The sequence below is a fragment of the Herpailurus yagouaroundi genome, unplaced genomic scaffold, assembly GCF_014898765.1.
Source record: "Herpailurus yagouaroundi ecotype Mexico unplaced genomic scaffold, PumYag 141, whole genome shotgun sequence".
In the NCBI taxonomy this organism is placed as follows: domain Eukaryota; kingdom Metazoa; phylum Chordata; class Mammalia; order Carnivora; family Felidae; genus Herpailurus; species Herpailurus yagouaroundi.
This window is the reverse complement of record NW_024412396.1, coordinates 67,980,505-68,000,789: the sequence shown is the minus strand read 5'-3', so window position 1 is coordinate 68,000,789 and position 20,285 is coordinate 67,980,505. Positions and strand designations below refer to the sequence as shown.

Genomic DNA, 20,285 nt, shown 5'->3' with positions numbered 1-20,285 from the left:
TGCTGTGGCTGAGAAAGTCCTTTATCCAGAAGCCCATGTGTTCTGTCAGCATCTTTTTTTTTTAATGTTTATTATTTGAGAGACAGAGAGAGATAGAGAGCAAGCAGGGGAGGGACAGAGAGAGAGGGAGGGAGAGTGAGAGAGGGAGAGAGAGAGAGGGAAAGAGAGAGGAAGGGAGGGAGGGAGAGAGAGCCAGAGCGAGAGCAACGGAGGGGCAGAGAGAGAGGGAGACACAGAATCGGAAGAGGTTCCAGGCTCTGAGCCGCCAGCACAGAGCCCGATGCAGGGCTCGAACCCACAGACCGCGAGGTCGTGACCTGAGCGTGACCTGAAGTTGGCCGCTTACCCGACTGAGCCACCCAGGCGCCCAGCATCTTTTAAATTATAGTAGGCAAACATGCAATTTCAGACACCTCACTGTTCTTGACATATCTGTGCTAAGGTTCAAAAAGATCAGGGGTACACATTCTGGAAGGCAGAAGTGGCTAAATAGTGCTCAGAAAAGAGATGTGTCTCCTCAGTAGGAGCCAAGGGTCCAGCATCACGGAAGGCAAGATTTGGCCCTCAATGGCCACATTACTGGGTGTATCAGGGCTAGATTCAAGGAGGTGATGGATTCTTCTGGAGCATCATGTCTTTTTCTAAGAAAACTGATTTATAAGAACACTGCCTGACACGGAGAAGATTCCAGAAAGAATATTCATTTTGGAAAATAATTAATGGAAATAGGTACATTTAGTTCAAAAAAAAAAAAAAAAAAGGAATGATACCAAGGCAGGACACAGGAGGACGATTCAAACATAGTAATAGTTACTGGCATTCGTGCAATCTTGTGCAGCGTGCACTTTTTCATCCATCATCGTGTATCATTCTTCGGCCCACACTGTGAGCTAGGTGTTACTGCTCCCATTTAACAGACAGAGACACTGAGGCTCCAAGAAGGTATCTTACTCTAAGTCACAAGTTTAACAGACAGAGACACTGAGGCTCCAAGAAGGTATCTTACTCTAAGTCACAGGTGGAAGGGCCACCCTGGGACTCGGGCCTCCAGCTTCCCCAGCTCAATGCTCTCCCTGGCCCGGTGCAATCACAGAAGAGGCTACCATGTGCAAGCAGGAACAGACTTGTTTCCTGGGACCAAAGGGCAGAATTAAAGGGACGATCACTTTCGGTTCGTGAGGGGAAGCGTGCAGTGAGCAATTCCCATTTGCTGACACTTCCTAGGGGCCACGTCACCATAGTTACGCCTCGTAATCTCGAGGTTTGTCGCAACTCATCACAACCACCGCCATCCTGTGGCAAAGTTGAGCGTGCCGGGGCTTGGAGAGAAGAAGTGAGGTCCCGGGCCGTACAGTGGCAGCCCGACAGCAGAAGTCACTGTCTCGCAAGGTGGTAAGTTCCCCGTTGCCGAAGACACACAGAGGGCCACTCACCCTTTCTAAGGAATGCTGGGAAGCATTCTGGCCTTACGCGAGATCTGCTTAGGGATCTGGCCAGGGGCCTAGAGCAATGAAAACACAGGAGTCAGAACTCACCCTCAGGCTCCCTGACTTGGGGGCTCACTGCGTCCATCCCGCGGGTTTTTATTAAGCACCTACTGTGGGCCAGGCCCTGGGGCTCCAAAGAGGAACAAGGCACAGCTTGTCCCATCAGCCTCTGAGGGTCTCCTGGACAGAGAGGGGAGGCAGATATATGCGTAAAGAGGAATGAGTTGTAAGACGTTGATGTTGGGGGGGGGGGGAGGGTTCAGTTTCAGCTTGCCTGGAGTGCTCCCCATGGAGGCTCATGACTTCAGTGGAACTGTCATCGTCGTCGTCGTCTTCTTTTTTGTTTTGTTTTTGTTTGGCACTTCTTCCCCAGATGGGCTACTGGGGAGCCATAGGGCGAGCCATGCTTCTGGCTAAGTGTGCTCCCACAACAGTGCTCCAGACCCGTGGGGGGCTTCTGGGTGGTGAGTGGCCAGTGGAAGACAGAAGGGACCAAGAGTAGTCAGGCAAACCAACTTGCCCGAGCCTTGGGATTTATTTCCTGGAGGTGGTCCCTGCTCTCCTAATGGGGTCACCAACCGCTGTCAGGCCCAGGCTGGGATTTCAGGGGGTCCCCGGGGACACAGAAGGGCTAGGGCACAGAAGAAAAGTGCACTTTGCCAGCAGCCCAGGGGAGTCAACTCCCGGGGCCAGGGGTTTGATGGGTCCTGCTCGCCCTCTGCCGCCTTCCCGCTGAAGCCACAGGAGTGGGCATTAATTCCTGGGCATCCCTCCTGGTGGCTGCTGCAACACAGAGGTGGGGGAGGGGCAGCAGGGGCTGTGCCGTCTCCTGGCCCTTGGCCGCCTTCCCTGGGAGGTGCCGAGGGGTCAGGACTGGGTGCCATCGCTGACAACCAGCTGTGTACGTGTTCACCTCTACATTCATTACCTGTCCCCACGCAGAGAGCAGGGACTTTAGCACATATTCCCCTGTGTGCCCAGTGCCCAGAACCGTATCAGACCTATACTGGGTGCATATGAAATTTTTGAGAAATGAATGGTCCAGAGGGAAGGGGTAATTCCATCATCCCCCTTCCTTTTTAAGGAGCAAGAGTATTAGCGAATACACAGTGAGGTGCCCTACACTCTGGTAGGGTACGGCAGTCGTCCCCGAGGGATCCAAAGATCCCTGGGGAACCCCAGGTGACTTGTGAGTAGGGTCCCCAACACCCAGGTTTGCCAGGAAGTCTCTGGGTCTCAGCACTTAAAGCCCCACGTCCCGAGAAACCCCTCGGTCCTGGGCCGACCCGGACAGCTGGTGTGGCCTTACCTCCGAGCCACCACGTTGATACCGAGGCCCAGAAGTTGAGAGGGATCAGCGCTCTATTCAAACCCAAGTACCACCGGCTACGGGTTGCAGAGGTCTCACCCTCTCCGGTGGTGGAACGACCACCCTCAGTTCCCACCGCTGGGACTGTTCACAGGCTGGCACGCAACGTTTCCCGGAAAGCCCGCGTCCTGGGCCGCACCGTGGCAATCACCCTGCAGGGGGCAGGGGAGGGTGCTGGGGCCTGGGGAGCTCAGGGACAGGGCGTGGGGTGCAGTGGCGGGACTGGGTGTGGCCAGTAACAGGTGGCCCTGCCCTGGGGAAAGGGAGCTACGATCCGGACTCAAGCGGTCAGTGCCCGGCAAGCGGGTGGAAGACGCGGTTTTCTATCCAGCTTTCCTTGTGCTTTTCTTGATTCCTGGCTGTCTCGAGTCTGGCCTTGGGTCGGGGGGTAGCAGCGATCCGGGTATAATCAAGACAGGAGGGCTCGCCCTCAAGGAACGCCAGGATCCTCTGCTCTTCTGACGGACACAGAGGGGTTGCGGGGGTGCAGAGGAGGCGGGAGAGGAGGGTGACCACTTCTGGAGCAAGCTTCCCCTGCTGCGGCCCCGGCCCCGGGCCCCCCCCCCCCCCCCCCGGCCAGCCTCTGGCACCAGCCCACCTGGGCTTTGGGACAACTCACTGCAGCCACAATGCCCTCTGCGCACACAGGCTCCGGGGAGGAAGACAGGCTAAAGACAGGCTGGGCCGCGGAGGTCTGTGACCCTGAACCACACCTGCCAGGGTTCAGGGCTCCCTGCCCTCCACCTTGAGCGCTGCAGTCCGTCAGTTGCTATCCAGCTGGTACCTGGGCCCTGGCTCGGACCCAGCCCGCTCTCACCCCTTCCCACCTGGGTGACTCTGGGCCAGACCCACAGGCTCTCTGAGCCCCGCTATCCCCCTGTGTGAAGGGGGTGCATGGCAGGGCGGTCGTGCAGCACAGGGCCTGGTGTTCAAGATGCATCCACGCCGTCCGCCCCCGCCTTCCACCTGAGGGCAGGCTCCTGCCTCACCTGTCTGCGTGCCTGAGCATGACGTTCGGGGCGCAACGTGCGTTGACACAATGTTGATCAGGGTGACCAAGGTGACAAAGCCTGGTAATAGCTTCGTTCGGGCTCCTCGACACCCCCCGCCAACACAGCACAGGGGGGGCCTCTCCGTGGCACGCTGCCCGCGTGGCCGACCCTGCCTGATAGATTTGGTTGTTGAGGGGAACAGAGGGGGGCCCCGGTGGAATCTCCACGGGGAGGAAGCAGGGCTGGAGGGACCTCAGAGAGGAGGCAGGGGGTACAGGCAAGTGCCTCCCGGCTTGGCAGAGAGGCGGGGGCACAGGGGCCTGGGACACCAATTCGTCATCTCCCCCAGGCCCCTCCCCCCCCACTCCTGCCAAAGCCGCTGGAAGCCAAGTTTTACTGCATTGCTAACCGGCCCCCACAGCCCCGTGCTCAGAAGGATGAGGGGCTGTCACGGGGTCTGGAGAGGACCCGCGGGGGCCCGGCTGTTGGCGGCCACCCCGGGGAGGCCTGAGGCTGCGGCCGTCTGGTGCCCACCCCCACTGCCCAACCGCATACCCCTGGGGAGCGAGACTCCCCACGGTGCAGGGGCCTGGGTGGAGGCCTGGGGGCACCCACCCGGCTTCGGGCCGCCGGCACACAGGCCTGACTCCCGCATCCCAACACTGGCCCTCTGGATGACTCCCGCATGCGGTCACAGGGCACCCAGAAGCAACTCGAGAGGCAATGGCGGTGTGGAAAGGGACTCGCTCTGTAGGTGCACGGCTTGGCTCTCTAACCCTGGCATCAGACTCGGCTGTGAGGGTCAGTGCGTACACTGCCCACCTTTTACGGCATCTAGAAGATTCCAAGACGTGCCAGACCGAGCAAGGTGCCGCAGCCGGGGCCCGGGGGAGTGAGCAGTGGGCCCGATTCGGACTCAACTGTTACATCCCCTTTTCCACAGTGCAGGAAAGGAGGAAGGTGCAAACACAGCTGTTAAAAACACCGGCTTGAGGAAATGCTGCTTCCGGCCAAGATGGAGTAGAGGGGACTGGATCTCCCCTTCCAGATGAAACCACAACGAAAACGTACAAAACATACGAAAATGGTTTTCAAGACGTGGGACATCAAGCTGGTGCAGAATGTGGCCCTCGAGAGTTAGGAAGCAAACCAGGTGATCCCTGCAAGTGACTCAGTTTCCCGCCTGGGGAGAGGTGCCAGGCTGTGGGGCAGGAAGCAGGAGCCCAGACAGAGGCCGGTGGGCGCCTTGATGGGAAGGGCAGGGTTGAGAGTCTGGGGAGACCAATGCAGCTACAGACAACAAGGCACAGCATGGAGGGGAGAGAGGTGTACGGAGAGAGGATCCTGGGGGTCTGCAGGAGGACCCCTTAGATAACAGCAGAGGACTGAAAAGTGCACATGTGCGAGGGACACTCTGGAGGCAGGAATCCCCCAGAAGCACGACAGGAAGTCGTTCCTGGCACCCGTACAGGCCAGAGACAGTCCCTGTTTCCAACAGCCACTTTGAAAAACCTCCTAATTCCCAGGCCACTGGGTAGAATCCTCAGAACTGCCTGCCTCAGCAGCAGGAAAGACTTACTTTTAGACTAAAGACGGCCCCAGTCTGACCTGAGAAACCTTGAAAGCTCAAGACCCCAAAGGATCGAAGTGTTTCCAGGTAACATAACTGCACCCCAGAATAAAGCTCAAGAATATTTGCAGGAACACAAGAGCACCGGGCGTCCCACAAGGTAAAACTCACAGTGTTTGGCATCCACTCAAAACTTATCAGGCATGCAAGGCAGCAGGACGCTATGACCCGTAAGGGGAAGACAGCCAGCAATCAAACCCAGCCAGAACAGAGGTGGATTTAGAACCAGCAGAGGAGGGCAGGGGAGCAGTTGTTGTCACTGTTCCACACACCCAAAAAGCGAGAGGAGGCGGGCGCCTGGGCGGCTCAGTCGGTTAAGTGTCCCACTTTGATCTCACGGTTCGTGGGTTCGAGCCCCACGCCGGGCTCTGTGCTGACTGCTCAGAGCCTGGAGCCTGCTTCAGGTTCTGTGTCTCCCTCTCTCTCTGCCCCTCCCTTGCTGGCACGGTCTCTCTCTCTCTCTCAAAATAAATAAATAAACATTAAAAAAAAAATCCAGGGGCACCTGGGTGGCTCAGTCGGTTGGGCATCTCACTTCAGCTCAGGTCATGATCTCACGGTTCGTGACTTTGAGCCCCGTGCAGGGCTCTGTGCTGACAGCTCAGAGCCTGGGGCCTGTTTCAGGTTTTGTGTCTCCCTCTCTCCCTGCCCCTCCTCCACTCACGTTCTCTCTCTCTCTCTCTCTCTCTCTCTCTCTCTCTCTCAAAAAGAAACATTAAAAAAAAATTTTAAAAAGGCTAGAGGAGACACTGAACAGGTTAAGAGAATGGAAAATATAAAAAGAGACACAAATCAAGCTTCTAGGCCTAAAAACTACAATGTCTGAGATCAAAAATACACTGCATGGGATTCACCGAGGTGAGATGTTCAAGAAACACACTGGTGAACTTGAGGACACATCAGTAGTAATTAGCCTACGTGAAACATACATAGAGAAAGAAACTCAAAACCGTGAATAAATACCAGGGGGCTGGGAGACAGGTGCGGGCAGCAGGTATGTGTATGTGTGAATGGAGTCACCAAAGGAAAGAAGAGGAGGGAACAGAAGAAATAGGTAAAGAAATGATGAAAAGCTCATGGAACTCAACAGCAAAAAACCCAAACAATCCAGGTTAAAAAAAAAAGGTGGGGGGAGGCAGAGGACCCAAAAGGCATTTTTCCAAAGAAGATATTCAAATGACCAAACAGGTGCATGAAAAGGTGCTTGATATGACTAGTCATCGGTGAAATGCAAATCAAAACCACAATGAAGGGCGCCTGGGTGGCTTAGTCAGTTAGGCATCTGACTTCAGCGCAGGTCACGATCTCGTGGTTTGTGGGTTCGAGCCCCACGTCAGGCTCTGTGCTGACAGCTCAGAGCCTGGAGCCTGCTTCGGATTCTGTGTCTCCCTCTCTCTCTGCCCCTCCCCCGTTTGCGCTCTCTGTCTCTCAAAAATAAACGTTAAAAAAAAAAAAAACCCACAATCAGGGGCGTCTAAGCGTCCAAATCTTGATTTCATCTCAGGCCGTAATCTCATGATTTGTGAGATTGAGCCCCACATCAGGCTCTGCGCTAACAGCTCAGAGCCTGGAGCCTGCTTGGGATTCTCTCTCCCCCTCTCTCTGCCGCTCCTCTACTCATATTCTTTCTCTCTCTCAAAATAAAAAAATTTAAAAAAGCACAATGAGATGTCACCTCATGCCTGTCAGAATGGCTATCATCAAGAAGAAAGATGAGAAGTAACAAGTGTTGGTGTGGACCCGGAGAAAAAGGAACACTTGTGCACTGTTGATGGTGTGAAAACTGGCACAACCACTGCGGAAAAAGGTACGGAGGTTCAAAAATTAAGTTAAAAATGAAAAAACAGAACCGCCATATGATCCAGCAACCTCACTTCTGGGTATATAGCCCGAGAAAATGAACTCACTCTCCTGAAGAGATTATCCACACCTCTATGTTCACTGCATCATTATTACAACAGCCGGCACAGAGACAACCTAAGTGTCCATCGATGGGTGAACAAAGAAGATGTCACACACATATACACACCTGGATACTATTTAGTCACAATAAAGAATGAGATCTTGCCGTCGGCACCACCATTGGATGGACCTTGAGGGCTTTGCGCTGTATGAACTAAGTCAGAAAGAAAAACGAAATACCGTACGATCTCACTTCTATGTGGAATCTAAAAAAAACCAAACTCATAGAAACAGAGACCAAATGGGTGGTTGCCAGAGGGGGTGGAGGAGTTTGGTGGAGATAATCAAAAGGTACAGATTTCCAGTTAGAAGATAAGTAAGTTCCGGGGACATAACGTACAGCATGGTGACTACAGGTAACAATACTGTACCATATACTTGACAGTGGCTAAGAGACTAGATCTTAAAAGTTCGCATCACAACAAAAAAAGAATTGTAATTATGTGAGTTAAGGATACGGTCATCGTTTTGCGATAGACACACATACCAAGTCACCGTGTTGTAGACCTAATTAGTACACGATGGTATATGTCAACTATATCTTGAAAAAGCTTGGGGGAGAAAAAGAAAGAACGGCAGAAGACTCTTCAAAGGTGAGGAAAGGTATAAACCCACAACTGTGAAAGATTCCAAACCCCAACCACAAGAAACGTGGGAAAAAAATGACACGGAGGCACATTATAAGCAAAATGCTCAAAATCGGTACGGAGAAAACTGTAAAACTTTTTTTTGCCGAAGGAAAAAAGGCACATTATGTTCAGAGGAACATAATCCGATGGCAGCAGATCTCTCAGTGGAAACCTTGCAAGCAGGGAGATGGTAGAACAATATCTTTACTGAAAAACAAACTGCCGACCCGGAATTCTATGCCTAGTTAAATTAACTTTCAAAAATGAAAGCCAAAAAAAAAAAAAAAAAAAAAAAAGAGAGACATGTTCCCCACCCTCCCAGGCATATAAAAGCTGAAAGAATTCAGTGCCAGCCCTTCCGCACTACTGAAAATGTTAAAAGTCCTTTAGGCAAAAAGAAAATGATACCATATTTGTGATCTACACAAAGGAATAAAAAGCACTGGACATAATAACTATATAGGAAAATATATAAGGCTTTTTTCTTACTATTTAGTTCTCTTTAAAAGATCATCGATCTGGGGGTGCCTGGTGGCTCAGTCAGTTAAGCATCTGACTCTTGACCTCAGCTCAGGTCATAATCTCACAGTTTGTGAGTTCAAGCCCCAAGGTGGGCTCTGTGCGGCCAGAGCAGAGCCTGCTTGGGATTCTCTCTTTCCCTCTCTCTCTGCCCCTCTCCCTCTCATGCTCTCTGTCTCTGTTTCTCTCTCTCAAAATAAACAAATAAACATTCAAAAAATAAAAGATAATTCCATTTTCACAAAAACGATAATGTGGTATGATGTTTATAACATGCAGAAGTGAAATGTATGATAATAATATCACACCAGCTGAGAGGGGGAGAATAGAAGTGTTTGGTTATAAGGTTCTTACATGTGAAGTGGGCCTAATATTACTTGTAGATAGGCTGTGCTGCGTTAATGATATACACTGCAAATCCTAAAGCAACCACCCAAATAACAAAACAGTTAGAACTAACAAGCCAACAAAAGAGATCATATGGAATAATAAAATGTTCTCAATCCAAAAGAAGGCAGGAAAAGAGGTAAAAAGGAACAAAGAACATATGGACCAATAGGCAACTGTAAGAGAGTAGATTTAAATCCAACCATGTAAGGAATCACACTAAACATGAACGGCTTAAAGACTCTAATCTGAAGGCAGAGACTGTGAAATTGCATTTAAAAAACAAGCTGACATGGCACAGAGATCTGGGTTTGAATCCCACCTGTGTGCCTAAGCTTCAGTTTCTTCCTCTGTAAAATGGACCTTAAAATTGCCTATTCCATGGAGCTGTCATAAAGGATTTAGTGAGATTCTGTGTATTATATGACACAGGGCCTGCCCGGCACCCTCTAAGCACTTGATAAATGGCAGCTATCATGGGAAGGTACAGGGACATCTTGAGGAGATAGAATGGGGAGAGAGTGAATACAGGCAGGACTCCATCACTTCAGAGTAGAAAGAGTCGGGGTTCAGACCCTCGAAGCAGGGTGAGCAGGGTTGAGCACATAACAGCTGCTCCTTAAGCACTCAAGTATTTAACTGGAGACTGCAATCCACCTCCAGATGCCCCAGTTCTCTTAGCTCTGTGACATACAATTATTGCAAGTCAGATGGAATGTCTTGACTCTTAAAACGCTGTCTAGAAATCTGGTCTACAAAAAGTACTACAGATTTTTACTCTTCCTTCACTGCTCATCACACCTCTGCAAAAATGTAGTGCTGTGTTCTCTCTCGCCGAAGCAGATCTAATTAGAATAATAAAATATTTAAATTTTTTAAATGAGAACTTGAAGTACAACAAGCAGGCCCTTCGGTTAAAAACAGCTGAGATAATAGACAATTTGTATTTTAATCATAATTCTTGCTTTAAGGGAAAGAAGCAGCCAGTGGTTGGGGAAAACATTCTGTAAGCAGCAGATTGCCAGACTCCCTAGAATTTTATTTTCCTGGGAGGTGCTGTGTTCCCCTGGGGAGAGAACATTTCTGCAGGGTGTGTTGCAGACCGTTTGGAACGATCCCACAAGCCCATGAGTGTAGCCACGACCATTTCAAGAGATAACAGCCTCTTCAACACGACCAGATTTTTTTTGCGGATTTTTTCCCCCTCCATGAAAAATGATTAAAATGCAAATTAACGGTGAGCCTCCCAAGGTCCAGGGGGCTGGGGGCTGGCAGCAGATAGGTCAGCATCTCAGCTCTGATTGGACCGCACAGGCTGTCTTCCAGAAAGACCCGTCCACTGTCAACATACTATTCCAGATGTGACTATGTCTTCCCACCAGCAAGGCCAAAGTTCTAAGAGCCCAACTGGGGGGAGAATTGTGTGAGTTTCATGGGCAGGGGAGGCCTCCACTCCTCAGACCTCCCCAGCAGGTGCTGATTACCCTCCCCACATCCACTCACTCCACCCCTCCATAACTCAAGAACTTACTGTCTCACCAGGTAGTACTTACTGGGCTGACCTACATGAGACTCTCAGGTCAAAAATGGTCATGTGGGCTCTTTCCATAATTTGGCTATTGACGATAGCATTGCTATAGACACTGGGGTGCATGTGCCTCTTCAAGTCAGCGTTTTTGTATCCTCTGGATAAAAACCTAGTAGTGCCATTGCTGGGTCGTAGGGTAGTTCTATTTTTAATTTGGCAGGGGGAACCTCCATACGTTTTCCAGAGAGGTTGCACCAGCCCAAATGTCCATCCACTGATGAATGGATAAAGATGTGATACACACACACACACACACACACACACACACATGCACACTGGAATATTATGGAACCATCAAAAAGAATGAAATCTTGACATTTGCAACAATGTGGGTGGGACTACAGTGTATTATGCTAAGCGAAATAAGTCAGAGCAAAGACAAATATACGGTATCACTCACATGTGGAATTTAAGAAACAAAATAGATGAAAATAGGGAAAGGGAAGGAAAAATAAGATAAAAATGGGGGGGCAAATCTTAAGAAACTCTTAAATACAGAGAACAAACTGGGGGTTGCTAGAGGGTAGGTGGGGGGCATGGCTAAATGGGTGATGGGCATTAAGGAGGGCGCTTGTTGGGATGAGCACTGGGTGTTGTATGTAAGTGATGGATCACTAAATTCTACTCCTGAAACCAATACCGCTTTTTATGTTAACTAACTTGAAATTAAATTTAAAATAATTAAAAAATATTTTTACATGTGACAGTGGAATATTATTCAGCCATAAAAGAAAGGAATTTTGCCATTTGTGACAATATGCATGGACCTTGAGGGCATTATGCTAAGCGAAATGATTTAGACAGAGAAAGATGAACGCTTTTTGATCTCAGTTATACGAGTAATCTAAAAACCAAAACCAAAACCACCAACCAACAAAACAAATACCTTGAATTAGTGAATAGAGAGTTCACATTGGTGCTGCCATAGGTGGGGGCAGGGAGTGGGCCAGAGGAGTGAAGGTGGCCAAAAGAGGCAAACTTTCAGTTATGAAATAAATAAGCCCTGGGGATGTAATATATACATCATGGTGACTATAGTTAGCAATTCTACATCGTGTATTTGAAAGCTGCTGACAAAGTAAATCTTAAACATTCTCATCACAAGAAAAGAATGTGACTATGTGTGGTTAAGGATGTAACCAAACTAACTATGGTAATCACTTCACAATAAATACCTATGTTGGATCATTATGGTGCCCCCTACAACTAATAAAATGTTGCATGTCAATGACAGCTCAGTAAAAGTGGTTTTATTTTATTTTATTTTTTTTTTTAATTTTTTTTTTCAACATTTATTTATTTTTGGGACAGAGAGAGACAGAGCATGAACGGGGGAGGGGCAGAGAGAGAGGGAGACACAGAATCGGAAACAGGCTCCAGGCTCCGAGCCATCAGCCCAGAGCCTGATGCGGGGCTCGAACTCATGGACCGCGAGATCGTGACCTGGCTGAAGTCGGACGCTTAACCGACTGCGCCACCCAGGCGCCCCTTAAAAGTGGTTTTAAATCAAGAGAAGAAGTGGCCGAATGTCAAGCAACTTCATACAGTTCGGCCGAATGAAGTCATGGCTTACCTCCTCAGTAGTAACTTACTTCTCTCTCGGGCAAGGCAGTTCACAAAGTTCTGTCAAGCTCTACACACATCTGACTGGTCTAGAGCGATTACTGGGGCGGCCCCAGGGTGAACCGCATCCACACACCTGTCCTGTCTGGCCCGTGCAGCAGCCAGTCCCCAAAGATATCTATGTTCCTTCTGTCCCTCCTGGACGAGCACGCTGTTCCCCACGTTGAGAGGTGGAGGTGGTCTTAGGGCTTTCTTGGCCAAAGAAAAGCAGAGTGGGTGACATTTTGGAACTTCCAAGGCTCATTCATAAGAAGCTTCGTAGCTTCGACCTGGGAATACCTGTTGGGGGTGGGGAGAGGAAGACAGTGCCACACAAGACCACCATACTGGGAGGAAAGCCCAGCTGCCTAAAGAAACATCTACAGGATGAAATGCCAAGTGGAGAGAAGGGTCAAGTTGAATGGAGTTGCCAGACACGTGTGCAGAAGCAATGCTGGAAGTCTGGACCCCAGGCTCAGGTATCCCAGCTGATGTCACCGAGCAGGAAGAAACTGCCAAGCCGAGTCCTTCCCAAATTCTGATCCCACAAAGTCGTGGGCAAAATAAATGATTGCTGTAAGCCACTAAGTACCTGAAATAATGAGCTATAAGTAACTGACACAGCTCCCATCATGGTTGGCTGGCTTATTAAACAAAAATTTTTTTAACATTTATTTTTGAGACACAGAGCGAGACAGAGCATGGGCAGGAGAGAGGCAGAGAGGGAGGGAGACCCAGAATCCAAAGCAGGCTCCGGGCTCCGAGCTGTCAGCACAGCGCCCGATGCGGGGCTCGAACTCACGAACCTCGAGATCATGACCTGAGCCAAAGACGGATGCTTAACCGACGGAGCCACCCAGGGGCCCCAGCTTGTTAAAAATTTTTAATCAGTGGCCAACATTTAAAAATCCAGGCTGCACGTTAAAAATCCAAATTTTCAGTGTTTTTGAAAACCCACAAGAGCCCGCAGCCCTGAGCCTGCGTGTCTGCATGGCTCGAGGAAGGAGCGGGGGGGGGGGGGGGGGCAGGGGGGGAATCTCAGGCAGCAGCTGTCCACTGTCTGGGTCACCTCAGCCCCCCACCCCTCTCTGCTCCACTGCATGAGGTCCGCGGCTGGGCTCCCATCTCCCACTCTCTCCCCATCTGTCCTCGGCCCAACTAAATGCTCTGCCCAACCCCCCGCCCAGCAGGAGACACTATTTCAAGCCCCCATTCCACTCCACCCTGGTGTATGTCATCCCCCCTGCCTGGAATGCCTTCACTCCTTCTTGGTCTACATAACACCCAGGCATCCTTCAGACAGCTCGGTTCAAACCTCCTTCCCTGACCTCTGGGTTAGGTGCCTCCTCTGGGCTCCCAGGGCACTTGTGTTTACCTGCACCGTGTCACATACGACACGGCAGCCCGGTGGCCCTCTCCTCCCTGCAGCCCCAGGCCTGGCCCACAGGAAACATTTGCTGAGTGGCTAGATGAACAGCTCCATGGGGAAGGCGATTTTGCGCCCATTTCACAGAACATGAAACTGAGGTTTAGAGAAGTGATCTGTCCGCTGCCCCTCTAAGACCAGTGACCACCCACACAAGAATCTAGATCCTTATTCTTTTTTTTTATTTTTTTTTTTACATTTATTCATTTTTGAGAGACAGAGCACAAATTGGGGAAGTGCAGAGAGAGAGAGAGGGAGACACAGAATCCGAAGCAGGCTTCAGGCCCCGAGCTGTCAGCACAGAGCCCGACGTGGGGCTCGAACCCACAAACCGCGAGATCATGACCTGAGCCGATGTCCGACGCTTCACCGACTGAGCCACCCAGGCGCCCCCAGATCCTTATTCTTTATGGGTCTTCAGAACTTGTTACGGGTTGAATTGTGTCTCCCCCAAGAATATGCTATTGAAGCTCTAACTCCTGGTACTTGCGAAAGTGACCTTTCAAACTAGTTTCTCTGCAGATGTAATCAAGTTAAAATGAGGTCATCAGAGTGGGCCCTAATCCAACATACTGGTGTCTTGATAAGAGAAGAGACACAGACGTGCAAGGCGAGGGCCCGGTGCACAGAGGCAGAGATTGGAGCGACGTGGCTACAGTGGAAGGGCTCCAAGGACTTCAGGCAACACCCTGAGGCTCAGAGAGAGGCGTGGGATGGGGTCTCTCCTGACATCTTCCGAGACACTTGCCCTGCCACCGCCTGGATTTGGGTTTTCTAGCCTCCAGAACTGGGGGGGATTATATTTCTGTTTGAAGCCACTCTGTGGTTATTTGTTATAGCAGCCCTAGAAATAATACAGTCCTCTTTAAGAACTTGTTCAGGGCTGGCTGGGTAGCTCAGTGGGTTAGGCGTCCAACCTCGGCTCAGGTCGTGATCTCTTGGTTCGTGAGTTCAAGCCCCGCATCGGGCTCTGGGCTGACAGCTCAGAGCCTGGAGCCTGCTTCGGATTCTGTGTCTCCCTCTCTCTCTGCTCTTCCCCTGCTCTCGCTCTGTCTCTGTCTCTGTCTCTCTCTCTCTCTCTCTCAAAAATAAATAAACATTATTTTTTTTTAAAAAGAACTTGTTTAAAAATAAGAGAGGCAATGGGGCGCCTGGGTGGCTCAGTCGGTTAAGCGGCCGACTTTGGCTCAGGTCATGATCTCGCGGTCCGTGAGTTCGAGCCCCGCATCGGGCTCTGTGCTGACAGCTCAGAGCCTGGAGCCTGTTTCAGATTCTGTGTCTCCCTCTCTCTCTGACCCTCCCCCATTCATGCTCTGTCTCTCTCTCTGTCTCAAAAGTAAATAAACGTGAAAAAAAAATCAAAAAAAAAAAAAAATAGAGAGGCAAGCCAGAAGAGACTCTTAAATACAGAGAACAAACTGAGGGTTGCTGAAGGGGAAGTGGGGGGGGGGGGGGGCTAAATGGGTGACGGGCATTGAAGATGACACTTGTTGGGATGAGCACTGCGTGTCGCATGCAAGCAATGAATCACCGGCTTCGACTCCTGAAGCCAAGACTACACTGTATGTTAACTAACTTGAATTTAAATAAATAAATTCAAAAATATATGCATAAACCCGACACTCTGTGTGCCTCGGGATTGCTGATTCCCTGAAGCGGACCCATGATGGGGCCCTAGAGCCCCTCCCAACCTCCCAGCACTTGGTCCGCTCTGCGAGGTGGTTTGGTCCCACGCAGGGCGGCCCCTGCGGTCGGGGTTCCACTCCTGGCTCCTCTGCTTGCCGGCTGAACCACCCCGGTTCCCCATTTCTTCCCTGTGCATGTGGCGGGGCTAACAAAGCCACCTACCCGACCACAGGTTTCTCACCTGCGGCAGGTGTGGTCAGGAGGAAAGGAACACCTCAATTTTGGAGCATGTTCCTGGGTCTCACTATTTTAAGTTGCTGAGTCCCTACTCGGGTGACTTCCTTCCAGTGACCGCATGACTTTTTTATGACCTGGAAGGGACCAGAGAGCCACGGATCTGTTCCATCCCGAGGAGGGGGAAGGAGAGAACGCTCTAAGTGTGGTTTCAGCTTTGAGCCTCAACCCTGGCCACTGGGCTGGAATCAACTAGAGTCAATGGACAGAGGATACCGATATCTGCTTCCAGCTGAGACGCTGCGAGGGGGTACTGGGGGCAGGACCTGGGTCGCTGGTCTTAAAAGCTCCCAGGGGATTCTAATGGCAGCGGCATTTGGGAACCACTGGGTCTAGACTGGTCGCTCTAGGGACGGCCCAAGGCAAACACAAAACTGAGCTCCTGTGCCACAGGTGGGCTTGTTCAACACGGCCTTACAGCCTAGAACGTGTGATGAGCGCTCCTGGGCCCTCTTGTTCATTTCTGCCCATGCGGCAGCTTCCTGAAATTTCACTCTCTCCTCGCATCCTGGAGGTCTCAGGGTCTCTGCGCTTCTTGCCTGATGGTGGGCTTGCCCCAGAGCAAGCATCCTGGGGGTTGTCGGTGGAAGCTACGGTCTTCTTAAAGCTAATCTCGGAGGCTCCAGAAGGCCCTTCACACGGCACTCTCCTGGTCAAGAAAGTCAGCCCAGGTTTAAGGGGAGGGTAATGAGATTCCCCTCCGACAGGGGAAGAGGGGAACATGGCCATCTTTGGAGAAGGGCTACCCCACCAATGACACCGAGATTTGGGGCTCAGTCCTCAAAGTCTGTGTCGTCCCCTGGTCTCCAGCTCCCTGGGGGTCTGGGCAGCCCTGTCCTCTTGGCCACCACTGGCCAGAGAGAAACAGGTACTCCTGTGTACTGTTGGATGCTCCAGGGGGCTGTGGGGACACAGGGATTGTGCAGAGTGGGACTGGCGTGCCTCCCAGGGCGAGGAAAGGGCAGCTGAGCATCACTCCAGGGCTCAAGGGTGAGGTGGGGTCCACAGGCTGAGTCTTCACATCTTCAGTGCCCACAGCCTCTCTTAAGCCCTAACACGCAACCCCATGCACTCACACCAGGGAGGGCACCTCCCTCCACCACCAGGGAGGGCGTCAGAGGAGTTGCTGGATAACCACTGACCACTCTGGCCATCCATAAAGGGTAGCTTCGTAATGCTTGGCTGTTGAGAGGCAAATCTTTCTGAAATGGCTTATATCCTGCGGGCCTTTTAAAGCCACGAAGAGGGGACGCCTGGGTGGCTCAGTCCGTTGAGCGCCCGACTCTTGATTTTGGCTCTGGTCATGATCCTGGGGTCACGAGGTGGAGCCTTGCAAGCATGGAGCCCACTTAAGAGTCCCCCTCTCTCTCCCTCTGCCCCTTTCCCTGGTTCGCACACCCTTTCTAACAAATAAATCAATAAATCAATAGATAAAAGCACAAACAGGACTCACACTTCACAACCTTGGGGGGGGGGGAGTCTTGGAATCACAGGGATGTCCTTTCATCCAGTCAATTAATCAAGCAGGTGGGCACTTCCAGCTCCGCTCAGGCCTCCAGCCTCTATGCTCCACCAGGGCTGGGATCCTCCCAAAGCACTGCTTCGATTATGAACCACTGCCCGCTCAACAACCTGCAATGGCTCCCACTGCCCGCTGAGTCACGTGAACTTCTCGCTCAACGGTCAGCCCCCCTCTCTCTCAGCGTGTCCTGTGCCCTCACCTCCCTCCTTCCTGAAGGAGTCTGTGAATATATTCTGGGCCTCCCTCCTCCTGCCTCTCTGCCTAGAATCCATCAGAGATCTGTCTGTAGTTCTAATCCATCAAAACTCAAGTCCTCCAAGTCCTTGACAGGTTCACAGGCAGGGCATCCTACACCCTGAATGCGCTGTTCTCCTGTCCTCGTCTTTCCACGCGCATACGTCGTGTCTCGCCCCATCCAATCATCTAACAGAAACTTGCTGAGGGCCTACTATGCGCCAAGTATCTTGGTCCCCCCAGCCCTGATCCATTCCCCTTGCTGAGGATGGCGTGGCTCATCATTTCTCCAGTCCTCTATAAGCACCCAGAAAGAATATCTACGTCCCCTTCCACTGTGCCCTCCAGCACCTTGGTCCCAGTGCCGGGCACGGAGCTTGGCACAAGACGGGGACTCAGCTTTTGCCGAACAAGTAGACGGAAGCATTAACATTCCTCCGTCAAACTGCCCACTGCTTCTGCGTGGGGACAGCAACTTGGTGTCACACACCTGGTGGTCCCTGCACGGTCCGAGCACGTGTTGAGCGTTCCCAGAAGCCGGGCACGGAGTACTGCAGATAAAAGAGGCAAAGTTCCCACCCTCGTGGGGATAACAGGTGCACAGCAACACCAGAAGGCAATGCATCCTGGTGAGACCACTTCCTGGCAGAAGGCAGAAGAGATGACTCCTGTCTAAACATGTGCCCCTGGCCCTTACAGTGTGTCTTCCTCAGGGGAGAGCGGCAAAGAGGAAAACCCAGCAGCTGTGCAAATACTCAGACCCGGGTTTAAAACCCAGTTCTCCTCCTTAAAATGGTGTGCCCTGGGTACATGATTAATCCTGCTGAAGTCTGATATCCTGATCTATAAACGGGGGAATAATAGCACCCACGTCACAGACGTGTAAGGATTTACTGTAACCCCAGCATCCCTGCCCATCTGAGCGCACATCGTTGTTTCTGTTCCTTGCAACTGACTCGAGACCGAGCATGTGATCGATGCCCAAGTATCTGTTGGCAGGAACACATCGACCACACATAACGTGAGAGTAAACAAAATAGACACAGAGAAAAAAAAAAAAAAAAGAACCCAGGCTCTGCGCGGGCTCTGCCTACAGATGGCGAAAAGCCCTATGTTTATTTTGTCAAGTTACCATAGCAACATGTGATGCTCCAGCCAGCCCCTGGGTTAGCAGTGATCGATTTATCTTGTAACCAGGGACACAGGCTGTGTGGTGGGATCCAGAAGGGGAAGGCAGGGACAGCCATGTGTAAGGCCCTCTCTCCCCTAGAAATAAATCTGGTGAAGCCGCCTCAGTTATCATGCAGCTAAAGTCACTACTGTCTAAAATAACACCCACATGACAATATTTATAAACGTGGGTTTAGGAACAGGACAGAAAATAAGGAAAACAACAACAACAACAGAGTTGCTGATAGGAGCAACGAGCATTTTGGAAAACTAAACAAGAGGCTGCCAGGAGCTGGCATCTGGAGCCACCCTGGGGATTCTGTGTCCTTCCATGACTGTGTCGGGGGCTTGTTGTCCACACAGCTTGGACGTTGCTGTTACTTTTTCAACAGGCTCCCACTGGGGTGAAATTTGGGGGGGGGGGGAGGCAGGTGTCCTTTTAAAATCCATTCCCTGGAAAATTAAACAGCAGCAGGTGGGGCCCCTGCCACACACACAGGGGACAGACAGCACATCAGTGGCCTTCCCACCTCTGGGCTCCCAACATAACCGACTCATGGAAGGTGCAACGTGGTACACTGGGATTTACTCTCCGGGACCAAATGTGGCCTTCCCTGGAGCCAGACTGTCCTCGGCACCGGGTCCTGGGAAAGGCCACAAGCCGCTCCACAAAGCGGGGGTCTGTCTGCCTTTGTTCTAGCTCAAGAGAGCTGAGCACAGAAACGGATCACCCAACGCTCAGAACTCAAGGATCAAGTGATCGAGTGATGACAGGTCATCTGTTTTTTCCTGCCATTGGCAACCTGTTTTGTGTCCAGGGAAGAGTTATGGTCGCGTCGGGCACGGATGACTCTACAGACTCAGCACAAAGCAAAAAAAAAAAAAAAAAAGGATAAAATGATCGTTGCGCTCTCGCGCTTGGCTGGTCACCGAGGGGGTCTCGCTGCCTTCCTCGGGCTACAGAGCCTGTGGTCTCCACTCAAACGGGAGAAAGTGAGTTGGGGGGGGGACGCCCCAAGTCACAGGCAAGTTGCAGATAAATCTGCGCCTCGGGAAGACGTGGAATGGAGAACAGCGAGGTTGCCCACCCACCCAGGTCCGCGCGGATCCGGGCTGCACCGCCTTGGGTGCGTCCTGGGGACTGGAGCGGCGACGGCAGAGAGGGGATGGGCAGGGAGGGGTCCACTCGCACCGCCCTGGCCCCTCGCAGTCCGGAACGAGGTCGGCCGGGCGCGCTCCGGGCGCACGGCCAGCCCCACCCCCGGGCGCCGCGCTCGCCGCCTCCGACGAGAAAAGCCAGGTGGGGACGCCCGGCTCGGGACAAAGGATCGGGACGTAGATCCCCGGCGGGCGCCACCGCCCGGCTGGAATCCTCCCGGCGCGTCCAGCCCCTGGCCCCGAACCTCCCCAAACTTCGCAGCCCGGGGCGCGCGGGGAAGGCGCCCCGTTACCTGCGCGGCCATAAAGGACAGATCCATGGTGTCGCTGGTGTCGCTGCCGCCGCCCGCGCTGGAGTCCTCGCTGCCGCCGCTGCGGGTCCAGCCGCCTGCACAGCTGGCCGCGAGCGGGCCGAGCCGCGAGCAGGGACCCCGCACCCCGCCGCGCCGCCCACCTCAGCAGCCCCGGCGTCGCGGCCTCGGCAGCCTCCGCGCTCCGCGCTCCAGACCGACACCCGGCCGAGGCGGGGGGTGGGGCGGGGCGGGGCTCGGGGGCCCGGGAGCCCCTCCACGTGACCGCTCCCAGCCCCACCCCAAGGGCGGGGCCAGGCGGAACCCCCGCGCGCCCAAGATCCCCTCCCGCGTGGGGGCCGCAGGCGGAAGCTGAGGCCGGAGGTCGCCCGGCTGGCGG

General features: G+C 52.3%; 1 protein-coding gene across 1 annotated transcript in view; it reads right to left on the bottom strand.

Annotated features, from left to right (window-relative positions):
- CUNH14orf132 (chromosome unknown C14orf132 homolog) overlaps window positions 1–20,059 on the bottom strand; it is a 51,206-nt gene extending 31,147 nt beyond the window's left edge. The window contains exon 1 of the mRNA XM_040478170.1: window positions 19,889–20,059. Coding sequence (XP_040334104.1) covers window positions 19,889–19,915 — 27 coding nt within the window. The 5' untranslated portion in view covers window positions 19,916–20,059. The remainder of the gene's footprint in view (window positions 1–19,888) is intronic.
- Between the last annotated feature and the right edge of the window lie 226 nt (window positions 20,060–20,285).